This window comes from Drosophila serrata, unplaced genomic scaffold (genome assembly GCF_035046125.1).
Source record: "Drosophila serrata isolate PLE 108 unplaced genomic scaffold, ASM3504612v1 contig_240, whole genome shotgun sequence".
Classification (NCBI taxonomy): Eukaryota; Metazoa; Arthropoda; class Insecta; order Diptera; family Drosophilidae; genus Drosophila; species Drosophila serrata.
In genome coordinates, this window is record NW_028257138.1 from 5,035,962 (window position 1) to 5,050,804 (window position 14,843).

General features: G+C 37.2%; 1 protein-coding gene across 15 annotated transcripts in view; it reads right to left on the bottom strand.

Annotated features, from left to right (window-relative positions):
- Positions 1-14,843, bottom strand: part of nAChRalpha6 (nicotinic acetylcholine receptor alpha6) — a 106,909-nt gene that overhangs the window by 84,053 nt on the left and 8,013 nt on the right. For all 15 annotated transcript variants that reach the window (XM_086830742.1, XM_086830741.1, XM_086830748.1 and 12 more), the window contains exon 2: positions 11,824-12,746. In XM_086830742.1, coding sequence (XP_086686868.1) covers positions 11,824-11,890 — 67 coding nt within the window. In that variant the 5' untranslated portion in view covers positions 11,891-12,746. The remainder of the gene's footprint in view (positions 1-11,823; positions 12,747-14,843) is intronic.

Sequence of the window (14,843 nt, forward strand, 5' to 3'; positions counted from 1 at the left end):
TTTCTTAATGGACATTGTCGTTTTCTATTGCCAAGCTGGAAAAGAGGAGCAACAGAGAGAGGACATATAGGAGACCCACATATTTCGCTGGCAGAACTATAAATCAAGCCACAAATCCAGACAGAGGGCGCAAAATAATACAAAATATATATACATATATATAGAAGATATATGTATGGAAGAGTGATGGCCAAAGTCAGGGACAGCTCTCGTTTGTTTCAAGATGAGACAGTTTCGAAAGAAATGTGATCCAATGGATACAAGGATGAATGAGGATATAAATTATATACTTATATAAGCAGCAAGTTTTTAAGATATATTTGAGCTAAGAAGAAGTACTAAATATGAAGATTATTTTAGTTTTGTATATATCTTTATAGCCAGAATATTTATAAAGAAAACCCAAGACCATAACTCTAAATAAAGTATTCATTTAAGTTAGAACTTAATCGCTTTGAAAACATTGTAAATAAGGATTACTTTTTTAAATTATTCAACTTATCATCTCAAATCATGTTTATAGACAAAGTTATTCTAGTTTGACAGTATCTTATAGATATTTGTAAACTAAATATACACAAATATAACTTTAAACACACCCATTAAACCCTCTACAGGTTGTTCTTCTTAAAAGGACATTCTTTTACCAAAAGGATATATACTTCCACTTCCACTCCTGCTTGCAGCTGCAGCCAGTTTTTCACTTACTGCCTCAACGATCATTATTTTCGGTAGGAAGGACATGGCATGCCCCAGCTGGGGGACCCCTTCCATGAATGCCAAGTAGGCAACACGTAGAACGGGAACAAAGGGATTCAGGGGCAGGACATTCTCGGGGCGGCTCATTGTTTGGCACTTAGTCAGGACGATGTCGGCACAGAGGCTCCCACTCCTGCTGCTCCTGCTCCTGCTGCTGCTGCATGGCTGCTACGTCAATGTCGATTAGATGATGCTCCTCTAAGCTAACAGCAATCCCCGCCTGACTAACGAGCGGCTGATGCGACAAGCGCCATTTGGCTTTTAGTTTGGCCAGAATGCCAGGGCAAGGGGCGGGGCTGGGGTAGATGGATGCACCTGCAATAACAACCTGAGGACACGCGGCAGTGGCAGCGATGAGATGGCGTTGACATCCTTGACATGCTTGCGTGATGCCATGACAATTGTGCCACAAATCACGACCTCTGTGTCTCTGTCTACTTTAAATTCCCACAGCCTTACACTCTTTGTCAGAGACAAAAAAAGAAAAACTACCGAAAGAAATACTCTCATGGGAGGCGGCAATAAAACTAAATTATATAGATCTTACTTAACTGCTAAGGAGTGTATTAAATTGAATTAAATTTCTATAGAAAGTGAGCTAAATGAGTATTTAATTTAACAACTAAATTAATATATAAATGAATAAATTATAGAAGAGGCACCTTGCAAAGCCAAATAGTGCAAGAAGACAGCAAATGTTCTTCCTTTGTTGGCAAACAAACGAAACTGATAATTTGGCAGTATATATGGGTTTTATATAGACTTTTCTATACGCTCTCAAAGCTTTTCTGACTAAATTAGAGCAAAATAAATAAACAATACTCAATTCAGTGAGAGTAAATTAATGGTACTTATCAATAATTGGATTTGGTTTGTAGTACAAACAAAATTTTGCATACATAATGCCTAATCACATATTGTTGGCAATTGCTTATAAATCTGTAGAGACTATCATGCAAATGTATACAAATATACATACAATCACTTGTTAATAAATATATATTATCTATAATTTAATGAGTATAAATTTATAAAATAATCTTAGAGTCAAACGATTAAAGATTAAGTAACTTTGCTGATAATATTCATATAGCTGTACTATGTAAATATTTGATGTAAAGATTTATATTTACCTCGATATTTTAAAAGACAAATAAATTAAATAACATTTATCTGATAAATTCAAATTTCGATTGATTTGAATGTTTAAGATTTCGATTTATCAAAGTTGGCGATATTTCCTAAATGATATTTATCGATCAATTTATCAATATATTCCACTTTAGATTTCCCTTTAGATATGGCTTAGAACATAAGAGTGAAACTGAGAAAAACCCTTTCGAATTTAATACTTTAATGTAATATAAAACCCTGAAGACTCTTCCTTTACTTAGACCCCTGATGCAACATTTTCGCCAAGTGTCTGGGCATATTTCTTAATTAAAAACCCTGCCGTTTTTTGGGGCTCAATTAATAGGCTGTGCCGAAACACCGTTACGCACTTTATGGCCGCTGCAATTTTTGTTGCAGTTTTCCACCGCAACTGACAGCTCACTGAGATGGGAAAAATGAGTGGAAAAGGGGGGGAAATGGATTTTGGGGCGCACTTCCTGTCGTCCCTTCCTTCGATCCCTTTTCGCCTTGCAGACAGGAGACGCATCAAAAATTCAACTGTCTGTCAATTATGAGCCGAAAAAGAAAATACACACTTGATGCTGTCTGCCGACAAGCACATATATATGCCTATATAATATATATACAGATATATATATATACAAGGCTGATTGGTATACATATATATATAAATCTATTGAATGAAACTCGCAGCAACTTGGAACTTTGAGTGAAAGAGCCACGCACCCACGCAATTCGCTCTCTTTGCTCTCGCCGAGAAGGAGTTTTCTCCTCTCTCGGCTCACTCTCTCACTTTCTCTCTCTCTCTCTCTCGCTCTCTCTGTGTGTATGTGTGTGGTTCCAGGAATTGAGCGCAAAAAAAGGAAAAACGGGAACAAACATGCGCATCCCCGAATATCCTTGAAATGGCAGTGCAAATCTCGATTCCAGATTTTAATTCATTATGCGCGCCAAAATAACTCAACTCAATTTTTCGGGGAGCTCTCCAGGTTCACACACACACACACACACAAACACACACATTCGGTCCAGTCACAAGAGGGGTGGAGGTGGGTGTGGGAGTTTTCCGACTAGGGACTGGGAAATGGGGACCAGAACCCACACTCACCTGTCTCCTGGCCACCCTAAAACCTCGGCACGCTCACGTTGCTAATGTCACCATGGAGACACACAGAGGCCGAAAAAAAAAAAAGAAAACTGGGGAATTGGGAAACTGGGAAACTGGGCGCTATGCAAATATCTCCTCGACGCACAACAAAGTAAAATTCGCTTTGGGCCAGCAGCTACCATCCCCTGCGTGGAAACCCCCCTTTCGACTCACACACACAGACACAAACGAACGAGGGAAATTTGCATGTTTTTCTTTCTGTTCTGTCTGTTTTCCCGACAGACTGCTGCCGCTCCTGCCGGCGGCGGGTTCGGAAAACTAGAGGAGCCTCGCCCCGGCCAAGTCAGTCAATTGGGCCCCTCATTCTCGTCCCAATCTCGGTCTCCGCACACGTCCCCTGACCCCTGGAATCCTCTTTTCTTACATACATACATACATATAGTCCCCCCCCATTCACTTTCATTTCGGCTACCGTTTCGATGCAACAGAGGCGTACGCAATGGGGGGCATCCTTTTTCGACATTATGGCTCTCACAAGGACACTTGAGGATATTACTATTTTTTTGCTTGTTTTTTGGAGGATTTTGAACTGGATTTATTTATTTAATATTCCCAAAAGGAATATGAAAATTACAAGACTATGATATTTTGCAATTTATTGGGGACCTTAAGTGAGTTTTAAAAACATACTTCAGTGATTTCAAATCAATAATTTGTATGTCCTTATATATTAAAGTTTTAGTAAAAAGCTTGAAATGGTGTGAAGAAGTCATTTCCGACTCTATAAATCATATATATTCTTGATCAGCATCTTCAGCCAAGTTGATCTAGCCATCTTTGGAATGGAAAAAAGATTGAAAATTTTTGTCAAATTTTTTAGCTTTAAATTTGTCAGAAAAAAAAGGAAACAAATTTTATTTTTTTACATTTTAAGTTGAGTTGCATACTCATATACATACTTTATTAATCTAATGAAAACTAACATAAGACAGCTTTCGGATTTAAAATTAATGCATTTTTAGCTAAGTTATGCGATTTTTAATCTTTCAATTTTCGAAAAATTAACATATAAAATTATCGATTCAAAGAATGCGAATATTTTAAACTCAGTTATGATACACCATCGATACGATCCTTTAATTCAATTGCAAACTGAAAAGGTATGTAAACTTCGGCTTCGTGATGATATTAAAAGTTTAATACAGATTTCAAATCCCCAGATATTGATAAAAGAGTATCATAGATATTGTGTAAAACTCTATAAGTAAGGTATATTTAATGTTCATATATTATCTTAAAAAAAAAACAATAGAACCAGCTACGATCCCCCTTGATAATAATATTCCCACTACGCCTCTGCACTGCATACATTACCTCGTCCGAGGGGGCGTGAATAAAAGGAGCGGCGGGATCCCGAATGTCGAGCCTTCGGATAGCCTGTTTGTAATTCGCTTTGCAGTCGCCATGGGCACAATTATTTTTTACCTTTTATGGGGCATCGGGCGCGAGCCCGTGGAAACTCCCGGGTTTTCTCTTTTCCCGTTCTTTCCACCTTCATTTCTTTTTCTTTTTTTTTTTAACGCTTTTAGTGCATGAAAGTATCGGAGCAGCGGCGAGGCATTCAAGTGTCTGGCAAACAGCCGCAGAAAACTCTAGCCAGCGATTTTAATTTCTCACCGAAAGATACTTTAGTTGCCCCTTTGCGTAGACGAGATAATATAGTTCTCATCGTTATCATTATCATCATTATCATAAACGTTACGGGGGAGGATTTGCAGGCTCAAAGCGAATAGTTTGAGCCTTCGAATGTAAATTAATTAACAATTTATGCGCATACATTCAATAGAAATGCCATCCATCAATGTGAAAACTATAAAAATGTTTTATTGTATCAATATACATTACAATGGAGGCAACAAAATTGTATTCAATAAAAAGCAAAACCATAAATTGAAAGACAGACAGAACAAGAGAAATACGCTCGAGTTACCGACATTCATTTGAAAATCAATAAAAGCTTTATCGATTTAGTTTACGGCCACATTTTGAGTGACTATTAATTGGGGCCGTGAAGAGCAGGGCAATGGCCATAAAGCACTATAATCGTAAAATTCAAGTTTGGGAATAAAATCGTAACTGAATATTTTGCATATTGAATGAGAATTAACAATAACATTACATCGGCAGACAAATATGATGTAAAAAATTATACAGAAACAATTGACCAGAGAATCAATAATAATTAAAGGATATTGACACGGACACAGAAGTGATTTTGTCGATATATTTAAAATTATATATTGATAGGTAATGTTATTTGAAGGCCGATAAGTAATAAGAATAACTTTTTTTTATTTTCCATTACATTCCATTAACCATTGGAAAACCTTTTATTAAAAGTTGTTAACTATTGCTGAATAGTGAGAGCAAGAAAAGCACTATTTAATCGATAACCGTTACATTTAATATCGATATATCGACATGTAACATACTTTGAATACCAATAACAGAAAATAATATTTCAATCGCTTCATAATAATTCATATTTTTAGTAAACATATAAATAAGCTTTCCAACTTAACTATTAATTCATAAATTACACAGTGTAAAAGATGTCAAAAGGTCATAATTTCTGGTGACAGGCATGTAAGAGGATATTTGCGGAATACAACCCCACACGCAGCTGATTGAAATTAAGTAAGGAACATTTTTTCCGGAATCACAAAGTCGTTGGAATCCAATACAAGGTCGTAAACAGAATGGAAATTCCCGAGCGAGCGTGCGACGCCAGGTGAGCTAAGGATATAGGTGTGGTATCCCCACATCCTGCTTCCTGGACCGCCTTCCTCCTCAGCATCCGCTTTCTTTTTTTTCTTTTTTTTTCTTAACTTTGAGTCCTCTCCTGTTACTTGTTTCGTTTTTTATGACATTTTTAAGTAAGTCGCCGCGCGCAGCTTGCAAGTCTCAAGTCTCAAAACTCTCCCACCGCCAGGTTTCCCTCATTTCCCAGGCTTTTCCTGTGCGCCATCTTCTTTTTGTTTTTGTAATTGAATGCGTTAAATTACAGCAAATTTATGCTTATCAAGTTTTGTTTTAGCTTCCCTCCTCCCCCACTAGCATTATCCTTGCGTCTGGGGGCCCACGAGTGCTGTTTACGGTTATTTAGGCGCAGGCACTAAGTTCCCTCCTTGCTCCTTGTAATTTTTTTTCTTTGCCTTCTTTTACGATCCTGGGCAAGGAATACGAAGGAGAAGAAATGCCAGGATTGGCAGTATAAAAAATACTTATTTGCAAACTTTTGTGGCGGCATCGCTGACTCATTCAAGGATGACAATGAGAAGGAACCGGATCTGGAGATGGGAAGAGATGAGCTGAGCTGAGATGCTTGGAGGACGCCTACAGGTGCCCCCAAAAGGGCGGACAGGGACTTGGATCCACTAAGAAGCGATGGCAGCGTGATTCACGATGTCATTTAGACATTCCTTGGAGACAAAAATTGCACAAGTTTCAAAGGATCCAAACATTAAAATACACGACACGAAACTTATGGATAAATATTTAAGAGTGTAACTAAAATTAACTTTGTGGGGTGAATTACTAACAGAAAAAGTTAAAAGTTGCTGTGCAAATAGATAGAATCATATTCTCAACTTACAAATTCATTTACATTTCACTTAAAACCGGTAGTTGCATTATCATAACCATGCTTGAATTATTGAAGATGCCACAAACTATTACTAAAAGTCATCCAATTATTTTCGCTCACCTCTAGCCCAAAAAAAAAGTGAAGGAAAACTATAAGGAGAGCAAGGTTAGTCCGGCGGCGTTGGCGCCACGGAAGTGCAGAACGTGTAACTGAAACTTGTTTTCCTAACACTGCAACTTGGCCCGCTTTTGTGCTGCCTCGGTGGCTTCTTCCGTCTTCAGCCACAGATACAACTAAATCAGTTACAGATACAAATGCACACACACAGATACATATTCAGAGACTGACGACAACCTTGAAAGTTGCTCCTGCCTTGCAGTGAGCGATGAGAAGCTGGAGCCGGAAGTTCTAACCAAAGCCAAAGTCACAGGCAGAGCCGGGCTCTGAGATATCCGTTGTACCTGGCAGCAGGGGAAAGCTACACTGAACGAAATCTAGTTTCATTTGAAATAAATATTTTACATATTATTGAACGAAATGCAAAAGCAAGAAGTAAGGGTGGTATTTATACCTTTTCTATCGGTATAAATACTTACGATACATACGAACTACATATCGAAAACATTTATAACTTATCGATTAAATTTCAGCGATTTACATTTACATTTTTAAATACTGAAAATTAATCGAATACGAGTTTAGATTTTTTTCCATACCCATATTATATTAATAAAACCATTTTGAAATAACTTTTAAAAAAACTTACTTATATTCTTTGACTAAAAATGGTAATAATTTTCCCTACAAAATTTCAAATAAAGTAAAGTCACAAACAAAAATACCTTTCAAATTACCATAAACACATAAAATTTATATTATATTTTCCGTGCAGCTAGAGTGTGGACAGTGTGGGCCAAGTTTTGAAAGTTGGCTTAGAACAAAACCCTGAAACATGCCAATGGTAGACGGAAGAACTTTGCTCATTGCCAGAAGTTCTGTGCCAGTTCTCAGGATATTAACAAGGATATTAACAAATACATTGTGGCCAAGTAATCCCAGGTCCCCAAGTCTTGCACAGGAATATCGCATTCTCCCCCAAAAAATATACTCAAAGAGGAAAATTAAAGCAGCAATTCTACCACCCAGCTTTTCCACGCCAAATCCAATAGAAATTTATGTCATTTAAATGCACGAAAAATGCGTAAAATGTCTTAAAATAAAATATATGACCGGGCCATGTATATATATCCTGGTATATATCCTTGGGAAAGGAATGGAATGGCCTGACAGTGTCAAGGTGCCATGGAAGCAGACTGGAATTGCCGCACAATTTATGCGTCCGCCAACTGGCAAACAACAAAGGCAATAAGCTTGAATGCTGAAAAATTGCGTCTTGGCAATTTCCCCACTGCTGATTTTCCAATCAGTGCACACTCCTCCGATATCGGCTTATTGAAAATATTTGTCTTTTGCCGACCAATTCTCAAGTCCCAATACCCGAAAAGCGAACAGCGAACAGCAAACGGCGGCCGTCTTCATTAGTCTCTGTCGGAAAATCTGGAAAAGCGGAGAGCGGGGAAAATTGGTGCAAAGAAATAAAGAGAACAGACATCAGAGAAAGAGCAGGTCGGGGAAAAAGTCAAAGACTTCGCCACCTACTCCCCACTGACATCGCCTAAGTAATAACTTTTCAACGCAAAGGAGACAATGGAAAAGGGGGTCCTTTTATAAGGAGCCAAGAGCTAAACCAAGTGCGGAAAATGAGGAAAATGTCTGGCCTGCATCTCTGTATATCTGTATCTGCAGGCCAGCTGGCTTTAATATATCATCATTAAATTCACAACACAAATTAATTATATAATTATATATATGCATGTTGGACACAGTTTAGTTATTATCACCTGCAGGCTTTGGCCTGACTCTTAATTGATAAATAACTTAACAAAAGTTAATTTCCATGTATTGTCTTTGCATTTAATTATTTTACGCTTACTTCATTGCCATTATATGAGCTCATTTAGGTGGAAAATTATTATTGACAGCTACCAGCAGCTACTCAAGTGTTGAGTCTCTTTAACAATGCAATTTTCCCTTATAAACTTTACATCAGAAGTGAAAGTAATTACTATGGGGTTAAGGCTTAAAATATTGTTTTGCTAGATGAAAAGCTTTTCCTTTATGAAATATATACGAAAATTTTGCCTTAAAATTCTTGAAATAAAATCAAATTTCCTAGCTGGACTTATCGATTTTTAAATTGACAAATCACTAAGCTGGTGAAAGATAAGTTAAGACATATTTGTAAACATGAAAATCCATTCAGACAAATTAAATTTCCAACCAAGTTTGTGAAGAAATATTCTAAATAAAAGCCAGGATTTTGCTTTCTTTTCTCTAAAAATTCTAAAAATTCAAGCAAGCTGATGATGAGCATAAAAATCAAATTAAAGTTGAAGGTAAGAGAAGGTTTTCTAAAATTATGATGAAAAAAATGATGACAAAGACTGCATTTTATATTCATCTAAATTTAAGTTCTGTTTTTTTTTTTTTTTTTTTGTTGACAAAACTTTTCTCATCTTTCTAGCAATTTATGGAAACTCTAAACGGAATTGGAACTTCATATAGTGCATTCAAAACTCCGCGGCACTGGAGACACTTGAAGCTAACAACGAGAATTAAGTTCAACTGTGCCGCAGAGCAGCCTGTTATTTCTGTCAACAGCGGGGACTCCCCGAAAAGAAAAGGAAACAAGAAAGGAAGCTAACTTCGGCACGCCGAAGTTTATATACCCTTGCAGATAGAAATTCTATGACTAGGAATCCATACAATATAAATTATATATATTTGTGTTAAAAAACAATGAAGTAATACCTGCTTTCATTTCATTCACCTATACATATTATATTTGCAGCTTTTCGTTCACAGATTTCCATTTTTCTTCTACATCAAACAATAGTTTGTATGGCACCTATATGATATAGTCGTCCGATTTTCATGAAATTTGACACAAAATTTAAGACTAATATAAAATGGCTACACCTCAAATTTGATGAAAATCTGTTGAAAACTGAAAAAGTTATAATTTTTAATTGTATTAATTTCTCGATCGTTCCTATGGGAGCTATATGATATAGTAGTCCGATTTTCATAAAATTTTATACAAAATTGTAGAGTATAATAAAATGGCTATATCTCAAATTTGATCCAATTCTATTGAAAACTGAAAATGTTAAAATTTTTTTTTTAAAAATTTTCCGATCATTCCTATGGCAGCTATATGATATAGTCGTCCGATCCGGCCCGTTCCGACATATATACGAGTGAGAGTTCATAGAAGGCTAACTACAAAGTTTCATTCAGATAGCTTCAAAACTGAGAGACTAGTTTGCGTAGAAACGGACAGACGGACAGACGGACAGACGGACAGACGGACAGAAGGACAGACGGACAGACGGACAGACGGACAGACGGACAGACGGACATGGCTAGATCGACTCGGCTGTTGATCCTGATCAAGAATATATATACGTTATATGGTCGGAGGTGCCTCCTTCACTGCGTTGCAAACTTCTGACTGAAATTATAATACCCTGCAAGGGTATAAAAAGCATGGAACTCTCAACTTTTCAGCTCTCGATGCAACTTGAAAGAGGACAGGAGTAGGAGGAGGACCAGGACCAGGACCTGGGCCAGGACGAGTGTTGTATATATAACATTTGAAAACGGGGCTTTGTTTTCCCCAACTTGCTGCTCCTCTTTCGGTGTGGATGGGATTTTTTTCGAGTGACTTTGGGGAGCAATCCCCCAAACTGTGTGTGGATGTCCTGCCTCCTGGGGGGCCTCCTCCGCATGACAATTCTATATTCTCCTTTTTTTTCAACTCGGATATTTGTCTCATTCCCTACGTACCCACTTCGTCTTTTGTTTTTTTTTTTCTCCATTTTTCCACGCTTTTCTGGCAATTGCGGAGCTCAGCGAGCAGTGAAAACTAAAAATATGGCCAAGTTTGGCTCAGGGCGATCTCCATGCGAATTTATGGGCCGCCGAAGCTGCTTGGGAATTTCCCACACACACACACGGAGAACATATATATAATAGATATTGCCGTGGATATAGCCTTTTTCTGTGTGTATTCACCCGTTGTTTGGCTTCTACTTTTCCTACCGACATTTCTTGGGCAACTTGCTTAAAGCGCCGTGAAAATGCCTGGCAAGGAAATTGAAAAATCGGATGTGGAATTGAATAATGTGTGGGTGGGGTGGTGTAACCTGCAAGGCCACGCAAGTGTCACCTTGCCCCAAAGATTTATGCGAGTGGAAAGAGTTCTGTGGCAGAGATTTCGCATTTGAAATTGATAGTGCGACATGAGTGGGATTTGTTCCGAGTTTCGCTGCTCTCAGCGAAAGCGGAAAATGGAAAATGCTCGAGCGGAGCACTTGTTAACGCAAATGTTAGTCTGTGGTAAGGCGAGATGTTCAACAATTGGCAAGAGTTGTACTCGTACAAAAGAAAAAGAGGACTGCTGACTAATGTACCTTCACACAAGTTCATTGTTGACCTTTGATGACAGCATTTGTGCCAAGTCTCTACATTTTTTCAATGAGAATAATGGGTTTCCCTAGCTTTAGCTTTCTGGAAAATTGTAAAAGTTTTCAGTGAAGTTTTCCCTATTAGATCAGTTGAAGAGCTCGCGAAAATTGTAACCATATGAATTAAATACTTTATTAATATAATAAAAATATGTTTCAGTATCAAAAACCCAATGATATTATACTTTCTTTTAATTTTTTAAATATTATATCACTAAATCTTAATAAAAACCCCTTCTAAATGTCTGTATAATAATGGATTTCTTTTTGTTTAAGCATCTAGAGACAAACCCCTTTTGTCAGCCTTTTTATAAGGTAATAAATGTGGCCAGGATTCTCGTCTCGTCCTTTTGACCAAACAATTTCCGTTAAAAGCTCGTCTCAAGTTTTACCGCATACTTTAATATTTACAATTATTTAATTAGTGACCACCTAAGCAAACGCTGGCCAAAAAAAGGGAAAGTTCCTGGCCAAAAGGTAAACGCTGCTCCAAGGTAAACAAAAGGGTGCCCCGACTGGGATTCAAAAAGGAGTGAAGGAGAAGCTGAAGGAAGCTGAATACTGAATAGTTGTCGTGGCGCACTCACCTTTAATTATCGCCAGGAAGATCAACAGGACAAACAGCGACAGCGACGCTGGCAGCGGGGGGTCCATGTCCTTGGCTTGTTTGTTTCGCGTGGCTCCTGGCTTGAATGGCTCTGCCCCGCCGCCTCCTTTCACTATGGGTATCGGTGTGAATGTGGCTCCGGCTCCGACTGCGTCCCTGACTCTGTGGCAAAGTGGCTGGCAATCCTTGCCTCGTCGTCACCTCGGCTAAATAGTTGGCCAGGACGCAGCTCCTGCGGCAACCAAGCGGCGCGGCGATGATGATGATTAGCAGCAAAGGACCCGGGAACAAAAGCCAAGCTCAACAAGGACTCGTTTGGGGGATCGAAGTCAGTTCATGGAACACGCTTCGTCGTTAATTTTTTCACCCGTGGAATCTCTCAATTCTCAGCTCCTTTGATTATTATTTTATTTCGGGTATTTTTTTAAGCAAATATTTGGCACGCGTGTTCCTCGGATTTTCCTGCGGTTTTGGTTGGTGGCTGTGGTCCGGCTTCCTCTTCCACTTTTTGGTTTTAGCGCTGCAGATTTAATTTCCGGTTTTTCCCTGGTCACAGATCTTTTTCCTTTTTGCTTATTTTCTTTGCTTATTTTGGGAGTATTTCCTCCGTTTCTATTTGACTAATTCTCTTTCGTTTGCTTTTCGGTTTCAGTTTTCCCTTTGCGCTTCTGCCTTTGCTATAATTTACATAATTTGCACTTTTTTCTGGTTTGCTTATTTGTGTGTTTTTTTCCTTCTGTTTGTATGATTTGTATTTTATTTTTTTATTTTTAGAGCTTGAGAAACCTTAGGTAGCAGTTGTTGTTGTTGTTCTGGTTGTTTAATATTTAATTTGTTGGTGATCCTTAACCTTCTTTTTAGTAGAGTTTAGTATCGTTGTTTCGTTCAGTTGTAAGATGTTAGCTGGAAATAATAAAGAAAATATTTATTACCATAAAATATACTAAAGATAATGATTTATAATTGGGTGAAAATAATTTCTTTTGTAAAATAATGAATTAAAAATACAATATTATAGTTTAACTTAATTTTAATTTTATCCTTGTTAAATATTTTATTTAAAAATTAATTTTTCTAAATGGTTTCGATGTTTTATAATGTATTTTATTAGTTAAAGCTATTCTACACTAACATTTTCCCCTTTAAACTCTCTTAACTAATTATATTAAATTCCCTTGAATAAACCTCTGATAACACTTCTTTATCATAACTCAAAGTTCAAGTATTTCCATCTCAAAAATGTCAACTTTATGCAAAACTTTGTAGTTCTCGGGGACCCTCTTCTGGGTTCTCCCCGTATTTAATTTAGCTTAGCAGTTAGTATCGCCTTTATCTAGATGCCAAGTCCCCGTTCCTCATTTAACGCTATTTGCATTAATTCCCTTGGCCATAATCTCCTACGCTTTTGAGGCTTTCCCTATACACACACAATCTTTGCTTAGTTCGCTCCTTTGATATCAAATCCCTGGCCACAACTTAGCGAACTGCGAACTGGCCGCAAAGCGAGACGACAGAGCGACCACAAAAAATAAAAACCAGGCAGATACCTGAAAAGCGGAATTAAAGCCACAAAAAATGCCAGCAAAAACTTAAGTTGAGTTAATGTTTCATTATAAAATATGCTGTTAACCCCATTAAGTGTTTTTCTAACCCAAATTTTATGGTGAGAACGTCCTGCAGCTGCTTTGTCACCTCGAAGGACTCTGATGAAACTAATGAGCCGTGAGATTTTTCCAGGGTTGTCAACTCTTATCGAAGAATTTAATATTTGTATTTTAACAAGAAAGGAAGCTAACCAAACTTGAAGTTTGAATTTGATTTTGTGGATTGAATTTTTTTAATCGATATTTATTGATATTTTTATATGACTATTTTTTCGAAAAATAAAAGTCTAAAAATCTTATAGCTCAGTCAGAAAGGCCTTCATTTCAATTCGGAAAGCTGTTCTTTGTTAGTTTTTAATAGGTTAATAAATCTGCATACTCCATACAAATTTTTAAAAATTAAAATTTTCGCCAGTTTTTTTTGTTGAAAATTTTAAGATAAAATATTTTTTTTATTTTTTTTTTTGTGGACATGGCTAGATCGATTCGGCTGTTGATGCTGATCAAGAATATATATGATTTATAGGGTCGGAAACGACTCCTCCACTGAGTTTGAAGCTTTCGACTAATATTATAATACCCTGCAAGGGTATAAATATAAAATATTTTGCATAAATATTTAAATCTTCAATAACATTCCTCAAAGTAACTCTAGCATGAAAATAAGCTTATTTGGCAACCCTGTTAACCTCCGCTGCGAACCCTAGCCATTGATTAGTTTTTGTTTTCGGTCAACAAACTTGAGTAAATTAAAACAATGAATTTGCGTAAAAACGCGAGGCGAACAAAAACAACACGAAAACAAAAAACAAAAAACGGAAAAATAGGAGGAGGAAAAAAAAAAGAAAAATGAGAAAAACCGAAGCAGAAAAAATAACAAAAGCAGGCGAAGCGCAAATTAAAACAGTGGCTGCTGGCTCCCCGGGAAAAACGGGGGCGGTGAGTGGTGGCCAATGGGCGTGGCCATTGGGCCGAGAAATGCAGTAATTGAAATACATGCGGCGGCGGCGGCAATAGTGGCAGCATCGAGTACGCCGCTGCGTGTGGCACGAACTGCGATGCCACAAAACAACGAGAAAATAAATAGAAACAAAATAATTGAGTAATTAGACCAAGAGATACCCTAGAAAGCTATTTTCTAGCTATATTTAAAGCTAAAATAGGGTTAGAAGAAAAATATATTCAATGTACTATTAAATTTTTAAAATATAAGGCGTTTTCTCTTATTTAGAAATGAGGAAAAAATTTCTTTTTTAGTAGAACAAATTAAAAAAGGTTGTTTTTTGCTCATAAAAAAAATAAGTGATTCCTTTTTTATGAGTTATCATTGCTTTTTAAAGCAATAAAGAGTTTACATTTGTCGTTTTTTACTACCTAATTAATTAAAATGTTTGCC